The sequence below is a fragment of the Entelurus aequoreus genome, linkage group LG12 (assembly GCF_033978785.1).
Source record: "Entelurus aequoreus isolate RoL-2023_Sb linkage group LG12, RoL_Eaeq_v1.1, whole genome shotgun sequence".
Taxonomy (NCBI): Eukaryota; Metazoa; Chordata; class Actinopteri; order Syngnathiformes; family Syngnathidae; genus Entelurus; species Entelurus aequoreus.
This window is the reverse complement of record NC_084742.1, coordinates 39,046,664-39,064,088: the sequence shown is the minus strand read 5'-3', so window position 1 is coordinate 39,064,088 and position 17,425 is coordinate 39,046,664. Positions and strand designations below refer to the sequence as shown.

Here is a 17,425-nt window from a genome sequence, read left to right as displayed (position 1 = left end):
AGCCAGACCTCCCAAACAAAGTCACCAAACGGAACTAAAAAGGAAAGTGTGCAGTCTATAAGTGTAACGGTACGTGTAATCATAATTTTGAATTTATTTGAGTTACTTTTTGCAGCTTTTTTAAAGCGGTTGACACAAAAGCTAAGCAGTTTTACATTATGTTCCCTTACATTACCCATAATGTATTCGACCATGACCTTAAAACCAAAGTACGTATACAGACCAGTGTTTATGGCGTACACTCGGAGTTTGGTCTACTTTTCAGTGTGTCCTTCAGTGGAACACACACACACGCACGCACGCACGCACGCACGCACGCACGCACACACAATCTTGTATTTGTTACCTTCTTGAGACCTCCGAAAAATGCCTACCACTTTAGGACCACCCTTTCTATATATAAAGATTTGTATTTAAAACATTCATAATGTATACATACTATGCAAATATAAAAAAAGCTTGTTGTGAAAAATGAGTTTGAATTTCACAAGAAAAAGGTCACAATTTCACAAGAAAAACTTAGAATTTTGGCAGTATTAAATTAAAAGTCGTAATTTTACTCAATGCAAGTCAAAAACTGCAACAAGAAAAACTGAACATGTGTGCAATATTGTGGAATTTTACTCAACAGTTGCAATTTTACAAGAAAAGCTTAAAATGTTGGCAATTTTATAATAATAATTAGAATTTTTCTCTGCAGAATTATGACAAAAAATGTCACTATTTTACAAGAACAACAAAAAAACTGGCAATATTGTGATACAAGTCAGAATTTTATATGACAAATGTCGCCATTTTGCATTAAAAAGTAATAATTTTACATTGTGAGAAAAAGACTAATTTTATTTATTTTTTTTTTTTAATTGGTTTTTAATAGAGATGTCCTATAATATCGGCCTGCCGATATTATCGGCCGATAAATACTTTAAAATGTAATATAGGATATTATCGGTATCGTTTTTTTTGTTATCAGTATCGTTTTTTTTGTTTTTTTTTATTAAATTAACTTAAAAAACACAAGATACACTTACAATTAGTGTACCAACCCAAAAAACCTCCCTCAACTAAATAACACTCATTCACACAAAAGGGTTGTTTCTTTCTGTTATTAATATTCTGGTTCCTACATTATATATCAATATATATCAATACAGTCTGCAAGGGATACAGTCCGTAAGCACACATGATTGTGCGTGCTGCTGGTCCACTAATAGTACTAAGCTTTAACAGTTAATTTTACTCATTTTCATTAATTACTAGTTTCTATGTAACTGTTTTTATATTGTTTTACTTTCTTTTTTATTCAAGAAAATGTTTTTAATTTATTTATCTTATTTTATTGTATTAATTTTTTTTTTTTAAAGGACCTTATCTTCACCATACCTGGTTGTCCAAATTAGGCATAATAATGTGTTAATTCCACGACTGTATATATCGGTATCGGTTGATATCGGTATCAGTAATTAAAGAGTTGGACAATATCGGAATATCGGATATCGGCAAAAAGCCATTATCGGACATCCCTAGTTTTTAATCTTCATTATTTACTTCAAGTTGTTACAGTATGTCTCTATATATACACTACCGTTCAAAAGTTTGGGGTCACCCAAACAATTTTGTGGAATAACCTTCATTTCTAAGAACAAGAATAGACTGTCGAGTTTCAGATGAAAGTTCTCTTTTTCTGGCCATTTTGAGCGTTTAATTGACCCCACAAATGTGATGCTCCAGAAACTCAATCTGCTCAAAGGAAGGTCAGTTTTGTAGCTTCTGTAACGAGCTAAACTGTTTTAAGATGTGTGAACATGATTGCACAAGGGTTTTCTAATCATCAATTCGCCTTCTGAGCCAATGAGCAAACACATTGTACCATTAGAACACTGGAGGGATAGTTGCTGGAAATGGGCCTCTATACACCTATGTAGATATTGCACCAAAAACCAGACATTTGCAGCTAGATTAGTCATTTACCACATTAGCAATGTATAGAGTGTATTTCTTTAAAGTTAAGACTAGTTTAAAGTTATCTTCATTGAAAAGTACAGAGCTTTTCCTTCAAAAATAAGGACATTTTAATGTGACCCCAAACTTTTGAACGGTAGTGTATTTTTATTTTATTTTTGTTATTAATGTTGACCAAAGGGGACGCATTTCAATTTCTTACACACACTTGTTATTTCATATGCTTCCTCCCACCTCCAAAGACATGCACCTGGGGATAGGTTGATTGGAAACACTAAATTGGCCCTAGTGTGTGAATGTGAGTGTGAATGTTGTCTGTCTATCTGTGTTGGCCCTTGTCCAGGGTGTACCCCGCCTTCCGCCCGAATGCAGCTGAGATAGGCTCCAGCACCCCCCGCAACCCCAAAAAGGGACAAGCGGTAGAAAATGGATGGATGGACCAGAGGGGGAGCACTTTTAAAACCGACATACAGTCAATTTGAAAAATCCCTCCTTTTTGGGACTAACCTAATCTTGATAGATTTCACCACCAAATGAGACATTCTCTATTAGATGCAATGGTTTTTCGTATTGGGGACCATGATTTCGGTCCTCACTTGTTCACCGGTCCTCATATGGACGGTACTTTTTTCCTTGTTGATGTCTCAAGAAGGGTAGAAATACAAGAACACACACACGCGGGCACACACACACACACACACACACACACACACACACACACACACACACACACACACACACACACCCACACACACACATTATTGTATTTGTTACCTTTTGGAGACCTCCGAAAAATGCCTACCTCTTTAGGACCACCCTTTCTAGATATATAAAGATTTGTATTTACAACATTAATAACATATACAAACTATGCATATACAAAAAAGGTAAGCTTTTAGTATTTAAAAAAAAAAAAAATTGGAATTGTTTTTTAATCTTCATTATTTACTTCAAGTTATTACAGTATGTCTCTATATACATATTTACATACATATTTATTTGTATTAATTTTGGCCGAAGGCGGCGCATTTCAATTTCTTACACACACTTGTTATTTCATATGTTGACCAGAGGGGGAGCACTTTTAAAACCGACACACAGTCAATTTGAAAAATCCCTCTTTTTTGGGACCACCCTAATTTTTATCAATTTCACCACCTTCCTTGCTGATGTATCAAAAAGGGTAGGAATACAAGAACACACACACACACACACACACACACACACACACACACACACACACACACACACACACACACACACACACACACACACACACACACACACACACACACACACACACACAAGGGCTTTCATCATAGCTGGGTGACAGTAGGCAATAATTGGAGCGTCCTCACGCCTTAAAGGCCTACTGAAATGAATTTTTTTTATTTAAACGGGGATAGCAGATCTATTCTATGTGTCATACTTGATCATTTCGCGATATTGCCATATTTTTGCTGAAAGGATTTAGTATAGAACAACGACGATAAAGATTGCAACTTTTGGTATCTGATAAAAAAAAGGCTTGCACCTACCGGAAGTAGCGTGACGTAGTCAGTTGAACATATACGCAAAGTTCCCTATTGTTTACAATGATGGCCGCATGAAGTGAGAGAGATTCGGACCGAGAAAGCGACAATTTCCCCATTAATTTGAGCGAGGATGAAAGATTTGTGGATGAGTAAAGTGCAAGTGAAGGACTAGTGGGGAGTTGAAGCTATTCAGATAGGGAAGATGCTGTGAGAGCCGGGGGTGACCTGATATTCAGCTGGGAATGACTACAACAGTAAATAAACACAAGACATATATATACTCTATTAGCCACAACACAACCAGGCTTATATTTAATATGCCACAAATTAATCCTGCATAAAAACACCTGCGTGTTTGTTATGCTAGCTCCTAGCTCCTCTGCTAGCTCCTAGCTCCATAGAACACGCCAATACAATTCAAACACCTGATCAACACACACAATCACTCAGCCCAAAAGACCGTTTACCTAACCCAAGGTTCATAAAGCTTATATATTTTTAAAAAGTTACGTACGTGACGCGCACATACGGTCAAGTTATCGAATGTTTAGCAGCCAAGGCTGCATACTCACGGTACCTGATATTCAGCTGGGAATGACTACAACAGTAAATAAACACAAGACATATATATACTCTATTAGCCACAACACAACCAGGCTTATATTTAATATGCCACAAATTAATCCTGCATAATAACACCTGCGTGTTTGTTATGCTAGCTCCTAGCTCCTCTGCTAGCTCCTAGCTCCATAGTACACGCCAATACAATTCAAACACCCGATCAACACACACAATCACTCAGCCCAAAAGACCGTTCACCTAACCCAAGGTTCATAAAGCTTATATATTTTTAAAAAGTTACGTACGTGACGCGCACTTACGGTACGGTACGTGTTATGCTAGCTCCTAGCTCCTCTGCTAGCTCCTAGCTCCATAGAACACGCCAATACAATTCAAACACATGATCAACACACACAATCACTCAGCCCAAAAGACCGTTCACCTAACCCAAGGTTCATAAAGCTTATATATTTTAAAAAAGTTACGTACATACGCAAAAAAAAGCCAAAGCTGCATACTCACAGTAGCACGTCTGCGTCTTTGTCATCCAAATCAAAGTAATCCTGGTAAGAGTCTGTGTTGTCCCAGTTCTCTACAGGCGTCTGTGTATCCAAATCAAAAGTCCTCCTGGTTAGAGTCTCTGTTATCCGAGTTCTTCCATCTTGACTGCATCTTTCGGGAATGTAAACAAAGAAGCGCCGGCTGTGTACTGTTGTGGCTGACTACGTTCGAAAAATACGTCCATTTCGCACCGACAACTTTCTTCTTTGCTTGCTTGGCTTCCTTCTCCATAATGCAATGAACATGATTGAAACAGATTCACGAACACAGATGTCCAGAATACTGTGGAATTATGAAATGAAAACAGAGCTTTTTCGTACCGGCTTCAATGTGGAAGGCATACCCGTGTTCGTCGGGCTACGTCACGCGCATACGTCATCCTCAGAGGCGTTTCGAACCGGAAGTTTAGCGGCAAATTTAAAATGTCACTTTATAAGTTAACCCGGCCGTATTGGCATGTGTTATAATGTTAAGATTTCATCATTGATATATAAACTATCAGACTGCGTGGTCGGTAGTAGTGGGTTTCAGTAGGCCTTTAAGGCCCCAAGCCACATGCAAGGAGCGGCATGGTGATTTACATGGCGGCCTTCCCTCATTACGCACTAACTTCAGCGGTTGTCATCGCTCGCGGCAGCTGAGATGTCGTCAATCAACTTCCTCTTGATTGCTGCGCCGCAGAGTAAACAAAAACAAAGGACAAATGACCCCTTTTTCAGTACCACTTTGGTGGTCGCCATATATAAAGCTTTTAGGATGAGGAACGTCCTTTTGTTTCATGAGCGAATCCCAGAGGTGAGGAGGTACACAGCTCACTCCGGCTCACTCCTCTCTGTTGTTTTAGTTATTATGACGATGATGGTTTATTTAGAAACAGCCTGGGGATGCTTTCAATAGACATTTGTTACTCTCTTCTTTATTAAAACTTCATTGTGCGTCCTCATCAAATTAAAATCACCAACAGCCAACGATGCGCAGTCAAACTGCCACAAAACAAGAGCATGTATTCTTCACTGCAAGACTGAAAATGCGAAATGACAGAGTACTCCATAGTCTCCACTTTGCTGCAGCAGCCGTTTTATCACTGCCCATAGTCTCCTCTTGGATAAAACACTGCATGGAGTATACATAGGAAACCCTTGTGGGGTGGCATAGCTTGGTTGGTAGAGTGGCCGTGCCAGCAACTTGAGGGTTCCAGGTTCGATTCCCGCTTCCGCCATCCTAGTCACTGCCGTTGTGTCCTTGGGCAAGACACTTTACCCACCTGCTCCCAGTGCCACCCACACTGGTTTAAATGTAACTTAGATACTGGGTTTCACTATGTACAAACCCCGTTTCCATATGAGTTGGGAAATTGTGTAAGATGTAAATATGAACGGAATACAATGATTTGCAAATCCTTTTCAACCCATATTCAATTGAATGCACTACAAAGACAAGATATTTGAAGTTCAAACTCATAAACTTTATTTATTTTTTGCAAATAATAATTAACTTAGAATTTCATGGCTGCAACACGTGCCAAAGTAGTTGGGAAAGGGCATGTTCACCACTGTGTTACATGGCCTTTCCCTAAACAACACTCAGTAAACGTTTGGGAACTGAGGAGACACATTTTTTAAGCTTCTCAGGTGGAATTATTTCCCATTTTTGCTTGATGTACAGCTTAAGTTGTTCAACAGTCCGGGGGTCTCCGTTGTGGTATTTTAGGCTTCATAATGCGCCACACATTTTCAATGGGAGACAGGTCTGGACTACAGGCAGGCCAGTCTAGTACCCGCACTCTTTTACTATGAAGCCACGTTGATGTAACACGTGGCTTGGCATTGTCTTGCTGAAATAAGCAGGAGCGTCCATGGTAACGTTGCTTGGATGGCAACATATGTTGCTCCAAAACCTGTATGTACCTTTCAGCATTAATAGCGCCTTCACAGATGTGTATGTTACCCATGTCTTGGGCACTAATACACCCCCATACCATCACAGATGCTGGCTTTTCAACTTTGCGCCTATAACAATCCGGATGGTTCTTTTCCTCTTTGGTCCGGAGGACACGACGTCCACAGTTTCCAAACACAATTTGAAATGTGGACTCGTCAGACCACAGAACACTTTTCCACTTTGTATCAGTCCATCTTAGATGAGCTCAGGCCTAGCGAAGCCGACGGCGTTTCTGGGTGTTGTTGATAAACGGTTTTCGCCTTGCATAGGAGAGTTTTAACTTGCACTTACAGATATAGCGACCAACTGCAGTTACTGACAGTGGGTTTCTGAAGTGTTCCTGAGCCCATGTGGTGATATCCTTTACACACTGATGTCACTTGTTGATGCAGTACAGCCTGAGGGATCCTAGGTCACGGGCTTAGCTGCTCACGTGCAGTGATTTCTCCTGATTCTCTGAACCCTTTGGTGATATTACGGACCGTAGATGGTGAAATCCCTAAATTCCTTGCAATAGCTGGTTGAGAAAGGTTTTTCTTAAACTGTTCAACAATTTGCTCACGCATTTGTTGACAAAGTGGTGACCCTCGCCCCATCCTTGTTTGTGAATGACTGAGCATTTCATAGAATCTACTTCTATACCCAATCATGGCACCCACCTGTTCCTAATTTGCCTGTTCACCTGTGGGATGTTCCAAATAAGTGTTTGATGAGCATTCCTCAACTTTATCAGTATTTATTGCCACCTTTCCCAACTTCTTTGTCATGTGTTGCTGGCATCAAATTCTAAAGTTAATAATTATTTGTAAAAAAAAAAAAGTTTATCAGTTTGAACATCAAATATGTTGTCTTTGTAGCATATTCAACTGAATATGGGTTAAAAATTATTTGCAAATCATTGTATTCCATTTATAATTACACCTAACACAATTTCCCAACTCATATGGAAACGGGGTTTGTAAAAGCGCTTTGAGTCACTAGAGAAAAGCGCTATATAAATATAATTCACTTCACTTGTTTTGCCATCATTGTTGCTGTTTTTAATAACTCAAGGCAATCAGCATCTGGACATGTTGACAAAACGGACATGGAGTGTCACCTAATTTTAAATGGAATGCGGCTCTTGGTCGACTCTTAAAGCATAACCTGTCGTTGCTGCTTGATCACTGTGCTACTTTCGGCAAACAGGCTAACAGCAATATCATATTGCTGTTAAAATATGACTGTAATTTTAGCATTGTAGCTCACATACTTATGCTAACGTTGCAAATGTTTGTGTCCTCCTGTTGCACTGCTTGGTGTTATGTTGATGTATGCGATTGAACTTTGCGCCTAGAACAATCCGGATGGTTCTTTTCCTCTTTGGTCCGGAGGACATGAAATCCACAGTTTCCAAAAACAATTTGAAATGTGGACTCGTCAGACCACAGAACACTTTTCCACTTTGCATCAGTCCATAGATGAGCTCGGGCCCAGCAAAGCCGGCGGCGTTTCTGGGTGTTGTTGATAAATGACTTTGGCTTTGCATAGTAGAGTTTTAACTTGCACTTACAGATGTAGCAACAAACTATAGCTACTGACAGTGGTTTTCTGAAGTGTTCCTGAGCCCATGTGGTGATATTCTTTACATACCGATGTCGCTTTTTGATGCAGTACCGCCTAAGGATTCACGGGCATTAAATGTTATGTGCAGTGATTTCTCCAGATTCTCTGAACCTTTTGATGATATTACAGACCTTAAATGGTGAAATCCCTAAATTCCTTGCAATAGCTCCAGCACCCCCCGCAACCCCAAAAGGGACAAGCGGTAGAAAATGGATGGATGGATAGCTCGTTAGAAATGGCGATATTGTCATGTTTGCACCCCAAGTGAAACCGGAAGTGAGGCGGACTAGTTTTCAGTCACTTGGCCATGACTAAACAATAGTGGGGCCTAGGGTTGCAACGAATAATTGATTACCGGTAAATTTAATATTTTGTTTAGAATAAAGTTTCAATTTATAATCTGTTGCTTCAATTAATTGTTTAATGAGAGTTACTCACAAAAGTTGATCAAATCTGGACTGCAGGGAGTGCCCGGAACTTTAAATACGCAGACATGGTTTCCACACGACCACTGCAATAGAGCGCATATAGTGAAAGTGCATATAGAGACTGCAAAAACCTATTGTTAATGTTGATGAGCTGCATTTATCAAAAAAAGACTGAAGGTTATGGCAAGCAGAAAAATGGTTATTTCAACAATTTTACTAAAATATGCTCTAAGGCTACAAAGTGTGTTTTTTCCAGATTAATCAAACAAACTAATTGATAGATTACTTGATTACCAAAATAATTGAAAGCTACAGCCCTAGTGGGACCCCTGAGGCTTGTTAGAAAAATATTGCGGTCTTTCCGTCCGGCTGCGGGGAGTCTCTGGGCCCCTCGGGGCAGGGCGTTTCGCCTTTCTGCCCACGTGGGTGTGGTCTCTCGCTGGCTTGGGGGCTGGCTGTCTCGTGCTTCTCCCGTGCCTTGTTCTATGCTGGGCGCGTCTGTCAACGGTCTGGCGCTGGGGTTTATGTCGCTGCGTGGGGCCGTTGGTCCCTTGTTCCCTGGGTACCGCAACTGCTGTTTTTAGTTGGGCTCTCTGGGTGGCTGGGGCCGTACTTTGGCTCTCGCACACACTGGGAGACAAATATATTGTACATACAAATTCACATACACACAATTATACATACATATATACACACATACGTATATTTATTAATTAATGCATACATATGCGCACACATTGGTACTTACTTACCCACATACATAGGTACATACGCTACCACATACATACATACAAATATAATACATACATACACACTCACATTCACAGTACAAACATACATATACACATACTGTACATATACAAACACATATGCATACATATATACATATAATGAGGTTTCATCAAACATATATTAACGTTGTTCCCCAAGAGGAAAAACATGCCACACTGACAAAACTTAACCTATTGTTACTATAACAATCTACAAGGTTAATACAGTTTTCTTCTCTGTCTTCCCCTCCATTTATCTGCTTTCTTTTGTATTTCAAGTTATCATTACATATATGTATTGTTGCATTTGAACAACTGTATTGTTAAAAATAGAGGTAAATTATTGATATTGTTCATCATCAAGAGTGCTATTTCTATTGGTACTTGTTTTGCTCCATTTGTAGTGTAATAATGTTCATTGTTATTTCTGTGTTATTAATATTTACTTCACTAATATTTTGTATCGTATTTGCTGATACTGTTCTGTCGTTGTTGTGGTGTTTGTTGTTGTTGTTATTGTCTCTCTGTCTTATCCCTCTCTTGTCCCTGCAATTTCCCCGTCTGTCTTTCTTTTATTCCTTCTTGTGGGGCGGCATGGCTCGGTTGGTAGAGTGGCCGTGCCAGCAACTTGAAGGTTCCAGGTTCGATCCCCGCTTCCGCCATCCTAGTCACTGCCGTTGTGTCCTTGGGCAAGACACTTTACCCACCTGCTCCCAGTGCCACCCACACTGGTAAATGTAACTTAGATATTGGGTTTCACTATGTAAAGCGCTTTGAGTCACTAGAGAAAAAGCGCTATATAAATATAATTCACTTCACTTCACACTTCACTTCTTTCTATCCCCTCCTGCGCCAAACATTAGTATAAATCCATTTAATAAAGTCAAAGACAAATAAGGCAACAAGAGAAGTATCCCACACTTCTCTTTTGTAAAGTAAATCTGTACAGCAAATATGAGTATCTACATCAACAATATGACTTTCCTGAGTAGCTAGACAGGGCAAAAAAAATAAAAATAACGACAAATACTGTAATATGGGTCCTGTATTTTAATTTTAGAATATTTTAGAAAATACTTAAAGCACTGATATGCCCTTAAAAGTCCACTGATGAGTCTCTATATGCTTACAGCCAACATTCATTGTTAATGTCCAGGATTTAAAGCTCAAGGGGTGTTGCTATGGGCAACAAAAAGTTAAATAATGCTCAAATAAGAGGCTACAGAGATTAGTTAGATGGGTAAAATGAGCACACATCACTCTCCACTGGGAGCTCATTTGTGAGCCCATACTTGAAATTCTCGCGTTGGTTTAAATTAAAAACTAGAACAACAAGTGAAGCAATGGCGGACTGGGGCGCAGCCCTTCAAAGGGGGGCCAATTTGCCTAGCGAGACATCTTGTTTGTTTTTGCACAACTAAAGGCACCACAAGCGGACGCCTTATAAGTTCAATTGAAGAATAATAAACGGCCGCTTGCAACACGAGGGTTTTTTCTCGCCTCAATGCCATTTAACAAATGGTGTCAACTTGCACGGCTTACGTTTCGGTGTGTGATGTACATGGATTTGTAATCCGATTTTTTGGCACGATACGGCACACATTAAGCGATGGACAAAGAAGTGCAACACTCATAGTCAAGACTCATAGAGAGTAGTTCTTAGTTGTAAGGACTCTTCAGTCAATCAGTTGATTTAAGTGGACTCAATCATTTTGACAGGACGTTAATACGACCACTTTGGTTCTCAGTGTAAATATATTACATAAACATACCTACAAGACCTTAATAATAAAAAGGGACAATTGATTGAACTGCTGTGGTCACTGCTCAGCTTCCAGTACAAGGGAAATACCAAATGTTTATTAATACTCCAATTGTGTGTTTAAATAGGCCAAATACAATAAACCTTAGCTTTATTTGTGGGCGAGCAAATGAAAAGTCCTGGCGAGAGAACTCAACATTAAACCACAAAGCTCCCCAACCCACGATATTTCGTGCTGCCAGTTGAGAAATTTAAATGTAATTCAAGTGCACGGTTAGATTTATACACAACAATGAGTAAATTAGCTCACATTAAACACCAAATTATGAATATAGAGTTGTGGTCAAAAGTTTACATACACTTGTAAAGAACATAATGTCATGTCTTTGAGTTTCCAATAATTTCAAAAAACATTCATGAAGTTTGGTTCTTTTATGAATTTATTATGAGTCTACTGAAAATGTGACCAAATCTGCTGGGTCAAAAGTATACATACACCAATGTTAATATTTGGTTACATGTCCCTTGGCCAGTTTCACTGCAATAAGACGCTTTTGGTAGCCATCCACAAGCTTCTGGTTAAATGTTTGTTTCATCTGACGACAGAACTTTTCTCCAGAAGGTCTCATCTTTGTCCATGTGATGTCAGATGAAACAAAAATAGAGCGGTTGGCCACAATGCCAAGCAATATGTTTGGAGGAGAAAAGGTGAGGCCTTTAATCCCAGGAACACCATCCCTACCGTCAAGCATGGTGGTGGTAGTATTATGCTCTGGGCTTGTTTTGCTGCCAATGGAACTGGTGCTTTACAGAGAGTAAATGGGACAATGAAAAAGGAGGATTACCTCCAAATTCTTCAGGACAACCTAAAATCATCAGCCTGGAGGTTGGGTCTTGGGCGCAGTTGGGTGTTCCAACAGGACAATGACCCCAAACACACGTCAAAAGTGATAAAGGAATGGCTAAATCAGGCTAGAATTAAGGTTTTAGAATGGCCTTCCCAAAGTCCTGACTTAAATGTGTGGACAATGCTGAAGAAACAAGTCCATGTCAGAAAACCAACACATTTAGCTGAACTGCACCAATTTTGTCAAGAGGAGTGGTCAAAAATTAAACCAGAAGCTTGTGGATGGCTACCAAAAGCGCCTTATTGCAGTGAAACTTGCCAAGGGACATGTAACCAAATATTAACATTGCTGTATGTATACTTTTGACCCAGCAGATTTGGTCACATTTTCAGTAGACCCATAATAAATTCATAAAAGAACCAAACTTCATAAATGTTTTTTGTGACCAACAAGTATGTGCTCCAATCACTCTATCACAAAAGAATAAGAGTTGTAGAAATGATTAGAAACTCAAGACAGCCATGACATTATGTTCTTTACAAGTGTATGTAAACTTTTGACCACGACTGTAAGGACCGGTTGCCCTGGTAACAAAAGAAAAGCTTCTAAAATCCATCCAATTAAGAGATTGTCAACCAGTCAAAAGTTCTAGACACTTACACATACAATAACAAGACCAAGTGTCTCCAAACTTTTGAGTGTGTATCGATTTTCACGACAGCATCAAATAAGGGCAGACCGGAATCTCCGCCAGCATTCCGAGCATAGACCCTCACCACTAGCATAGCATCGAAAACATGACAGTTGTCCCGGCCCATCATCCCGGGCGACTTAGATCCTGTAAGGGAGACGAACTGGCAGTCGAGCAAAAAAATACCCTGTCGGGACCCTCATAAAAGCCTCCCGGGGTGAATCGACAAACATGGCGGTCTCGTGGACATGACAAGACGAGGAGACGTGTCCGCACACAATGGGATCATTGGGATGCAGACAATGTCGGCCTTTCATTGGCGTTGCCATGGCGCTAAAAATAAGAACCGAGCAACGCTCGACGGGATGTGATTCACAGAAGTCAAGCCACCATCTGATACACTCATTGGACAATTCATTAGGTACACCTGCATCCTTTAAGTGCATGTTCTGCACTGGAGCTCAAGGGGAATCCCAAAGGCCAAATCCGGCCCCCTGAATTTTGGAGACTAAAATTTTTACAGCAAATTCCTAAAAACACGAGACGCAATGTTCCCTCTAATTTTTCATGTGTGTGAGCAAACGCAAAAACTCCCTGAGCATTCAGTGGAGCCCATGTGAGCAACATCAGACGTGCAAACTGTGGCTACACCAGCAACACACCTGTCCCAAACCTGACTAAATAACAAGTTCAATCTCCATCCATCCATCCATTTTCTACCGCTTGTCCCTTTCGGGGTCGCTGGAGCCTATCTCAGCTGCATTCGGGCGGAAGGCGGGGTACACCCTGGACAAGTCCCCACCTCATCGCAGGGCCAACACAGATAGACAGACAACATTCTCTTATTATTATTATAATCAAATGATAGCAGTCATTTCCATGAGGTTATTTTCTAATATAAGTGTTTAGGCCCACTTACAATGACAATAACCAAAAATATTGTTTTTCGTGAACTTTGTACTTGTATTGTTTGTCTGGGTGGAGGTCCTGCTTTGGAAATAGTGTGTACCCCTTTCAGACATTGCATTTAGTTCCCATTAAAACATTCACATGTTGCACAATGAGATGTAAGCAAGGGGATCATGTGTACATTCCTGCAACTTCCTGTTTGTTAAAAATTTATTTTTATTAGTATTTATTTAATATACTAACAGCATTTCATGATTAATATTTATAAATTAAGATTCCCAATAAATGACACTAGAATAACCACACATTTGATTGGTAAATCATAGTGTAACGACCTGGAATGACACTTTATGTGTGGTGTTGGAGTTGTCCGACTTTTTGTGTGTCTGTAAACGCATCACTGGCTAAGTGCCATATGTGCATGTGTTGGCGCAAGTGAGAAAGAGCGAGCGGCTGCTGTTGATATAAACAAAGTTGCTTTTGGTCTGGTTTGTACTGCAGAAAATGACCAGTTTTGCTAGATATCAATTTTTTTACTAATGTTTTGCTGATGTGTTTATGGCCGACAATAAAGAGTTTTGCTCAATAAAGTGATCGATGGAATTCATGTCCTCAAAGCGTCTCGACAGACGTTACAATATTTGAACAATGATGACGAAAACTGTTTTCTCTGTCGTGTCCGTGTGTCGAAAATTGTTATGCGCTTATTTTTTAATTTGATTTTGTGCGTGGCATAGATTTGCCGTGCGCAGAGGACGCTTGAGCAGTGTGCAATTGCACAGGCACGCACCTTAGAGGGAACGTTGCACGAGAGTGCTCCCGTATAGAGAAACTTGGACCACAGTAAAGACATTGGCAGATCCTTGCATTGACATTTTAACCTTGCTCGCAAACATGGGGTCAAAACTTGTGATTTACATAACTGTGGCGTTCCTCAAGAAACCCCTTTAGGTCCTCTCCTTTTTGATAGTTCTGACTTTTTTAACTAAGGTGTTGCTGTAGCTTGTTTACTTTCAGATGTAGTCAGTAATTATATGTTCAACCTCTATTTTTCATCATTTGAGCTATTCCACTGGTGGCCCGCGAGTTCAGTTAAAAAAAAACAACCTGTGAGAGATTCACATTTTTTCAGCAGATTTCTAAAAACAATAGACTGTCATGTAGATGATTATTGACTAGATTTTTTTGAGTTACAGGAGAGTGCTCCTGTAACTGAAAAAATAGACCTTAATCAAAAGTCTACTGTAGAGGACGCTGGTTCTCAATAATATACAAAACCCAAAACCAGTGAAGTTGGCACATTGTGTAGTTCCTAAATAAAAACAGAATACAATGATTTGCAAATCCTTTTCAACTTATATTCAATTGAATAGACTGCAAAGACAAGATATTTAATGTTCGAACTGAGAAACGTAACTTTTGTTTTGCAAATAATCATTAACTTCGAATTTAATGCTAAAAAGTTGGCACAGGGGCATTTTTACCACTGTGTTACATGGCCTTTCCTTTTAACAACACTCAGTAAACATTTGGGAACTGAGGAGACCAATTTTTGAAGCTTTTCACATGGAATTCTTTCCCATTCTTGCTTGATGTACAGCTTAAGTTGTTCAACCGTCCGGGGTCTCCGTTGTGGTATTTTAGGCTTCATATTGTGCCACACATTTTCAATGGGAGACAGGTCTAGACTAGGCAGGCCAGTCTAGTACCCGCACTCTTTTACTATGCAGCCACACTGTTGTAACACGTGGCTTGGCATTGTCTTGCTGAAATAAGCAGGGGCGTCCATGGTAACGTTGCTTGGATGGCAACATATGTTGCTCCAAAACCTGTATGTACCTTTCAGCATTAATGGCGCCTTCACAGATGTGTAAGTTACCCATGCCTTGGGCACTAATACACCCCCATACCATCACAGATGCTGGCTTTTGAATTTTGCGCCTATAACAATCCGGATGGTTCTTTTCTTCTTTGGTCCGGAGGACATGAAGTCCACAGTTTCCAAAAACAATTTGAAATGTGGACTCGTCAGACCACAGAACACTTGTCCACTTTGCATCAGTCCATCTTAGATGAGCTCGGGCCCAGCGAAGCCAGCGGGGTTTCTGGGTGTTGTTGATAAATGGCTTTTGCTTTGCATAGTAGTTTTAACTTGCACTTACAGATGTAGTGACCAACTGTAGTTACTGACAGTGGTTTTCTGACGTGTTCCTGAGCCCATGGGGTGATATCTTTTACACACTGATGTCACTTTTGTCCGTAATATCATCGCTTACGTGCAGTGGTTTCTCCAGATTCTCTGAACCGTTTGATGATATTACGGAATGTAGATAGTGAAATCCATAGATTACTTGCAATAGCTCGTTGAGAAATGTTCTTAAACTGTTGGACAATTTGCGTACGCATTTGTTCACAAAGTGGTGACCCTCGCCCGATCCTTGTTTGTGAATGACTTCATGGAAGCTGCTTTTATAGCCAATCATGGCACCCACTTGTTCCCAATTAGCCTGTCCACCTGTGGGATGTTCCAAATAAGTGTTTGATGAGCATTCTTCACCTTTCTCAGTCTTTTTTGCCACTTGTGCCAGCTTTTTTGAAACATGTTGCAGGCATCAAATTCCAAATGAGCTAATATTTGTAAAGAAATAACATTTTCCAGTTTGAACGTTAAATATCTTGTCTTTGCAGTCTATTCAATTGAATATAGGTTGAAAATGATTTGCAAATCATTGTATTCTGTTTTTATTTACGATTTACACAACGTGCCAACTTCACTGGTTTTGGGTTTGGTATAAAGTAAGAGTAATAGTGAAGGAAAAGTTTAGTCCACTGGTCCTTAGCTTTCTGGATATGTGGCCCACAATACAATTTAGTTGAATATTCTTGACATAGGGTTGTCAAACTTTTTACGTCAAAAATGAAATATTTTCAAGTACTGTACAATCAGTGAGAGTGCAAGAGTGCTAGGCATCGAGCTAAATGCCCAAGCTGTCGACTCGTTGTCTAGCGCAAACTCCTAAGGTGTCTTGGGGTGAGGCTTACCAACGTACACTTGCATGGCCACACTGGCTGGCCTCCGTTACACTACTGTAGGACATCTGAAGCTAATCAACGTGTTATACAATCAGTGTTTCTGGAGGCAAAACACTCAGAGCTCCCTTTGGGATCAATTTAATACATGGAAATGTCAATATATCGCAAGGTTGTTGGGACGGATTAGCAGTCAGGCACTACGACATAAATATGCTGATTATGAGGGCTGGGAAACAACTTTTTGCTCTTAAATTAAACTTTCAAGAAATGGATTTGGCTGAAGTAAAATGTAATAATAATAAATAAATAAAATAATGAAAGCTATTAAACCATTAAATGCATGTGCACCAGAGAGCGATGATTAGCCCAATCTAACACAGCTATGGCAGGTGGATTTGAATCAATAAATCTGCCCTAGTTTTAGATTAAGCTCATATTCCAGTGCAAATATGCCAGTGTGGCTTTATTTTTATTGCATTAAAACCCTTGTTGATCCAAAGATTAGTAAATATAAATCACGGCTTTAGCTCAGCGTCGAGAGCTAAATCAGGAAAAGGCTACAGTTGTGGCACGCATGTTCACAGCTGTAAAATGAGCAGCGGTAAAGTGTCAAGTGAACAAGTACAGTAACGGTATTCCACATTGACTGTTTGGTATATACCATGATTCATTTTGTCGGCAGTGAGAGACCAAACGGAAAATATATTGTGTAAACAACTAACATCCATCAATTCTCCAAACCACTTATTTTTTATTAGGGTCATGGGTAAGCTGGAGCCTATCCCAGCTGACAATGGGCAAGAGGCGAGGTACACACTG

The 17,425-nt window shown here is 39.8% G+C and overlaps 1 protein-coding gene across 2 annotated transcripts in view; it reads right to left on the bottom strand.

The window, feature by feature from the left end:
- Positions 1-17,425, bottom strand: part of LOC133662838 (collagen alpha-1(XXV) chain-like) — an 89,400-nt gene that overhangs the window by 20,968 nt on the left and 51,007 nt on the right. The window contains exon 3 of one of the 2 annotated variants that reach the window (XM_062067010.1): positions 8,845-9,223. The exons of the other annotated variant lie outside the window; for it this stretch is intronic. Coding sequence (XP_061922994.1) covers positions 9,174-9,223 — 50 coding nt within the window. The 3' untranslated portion in view covers positions 8,845-9,173. Of the gene's footprint in view, positions 1-8,844; positions 9,224-17,425 lie in introns of those variants that run through there. 2 annotated transcript variants of the gene reach the window in all.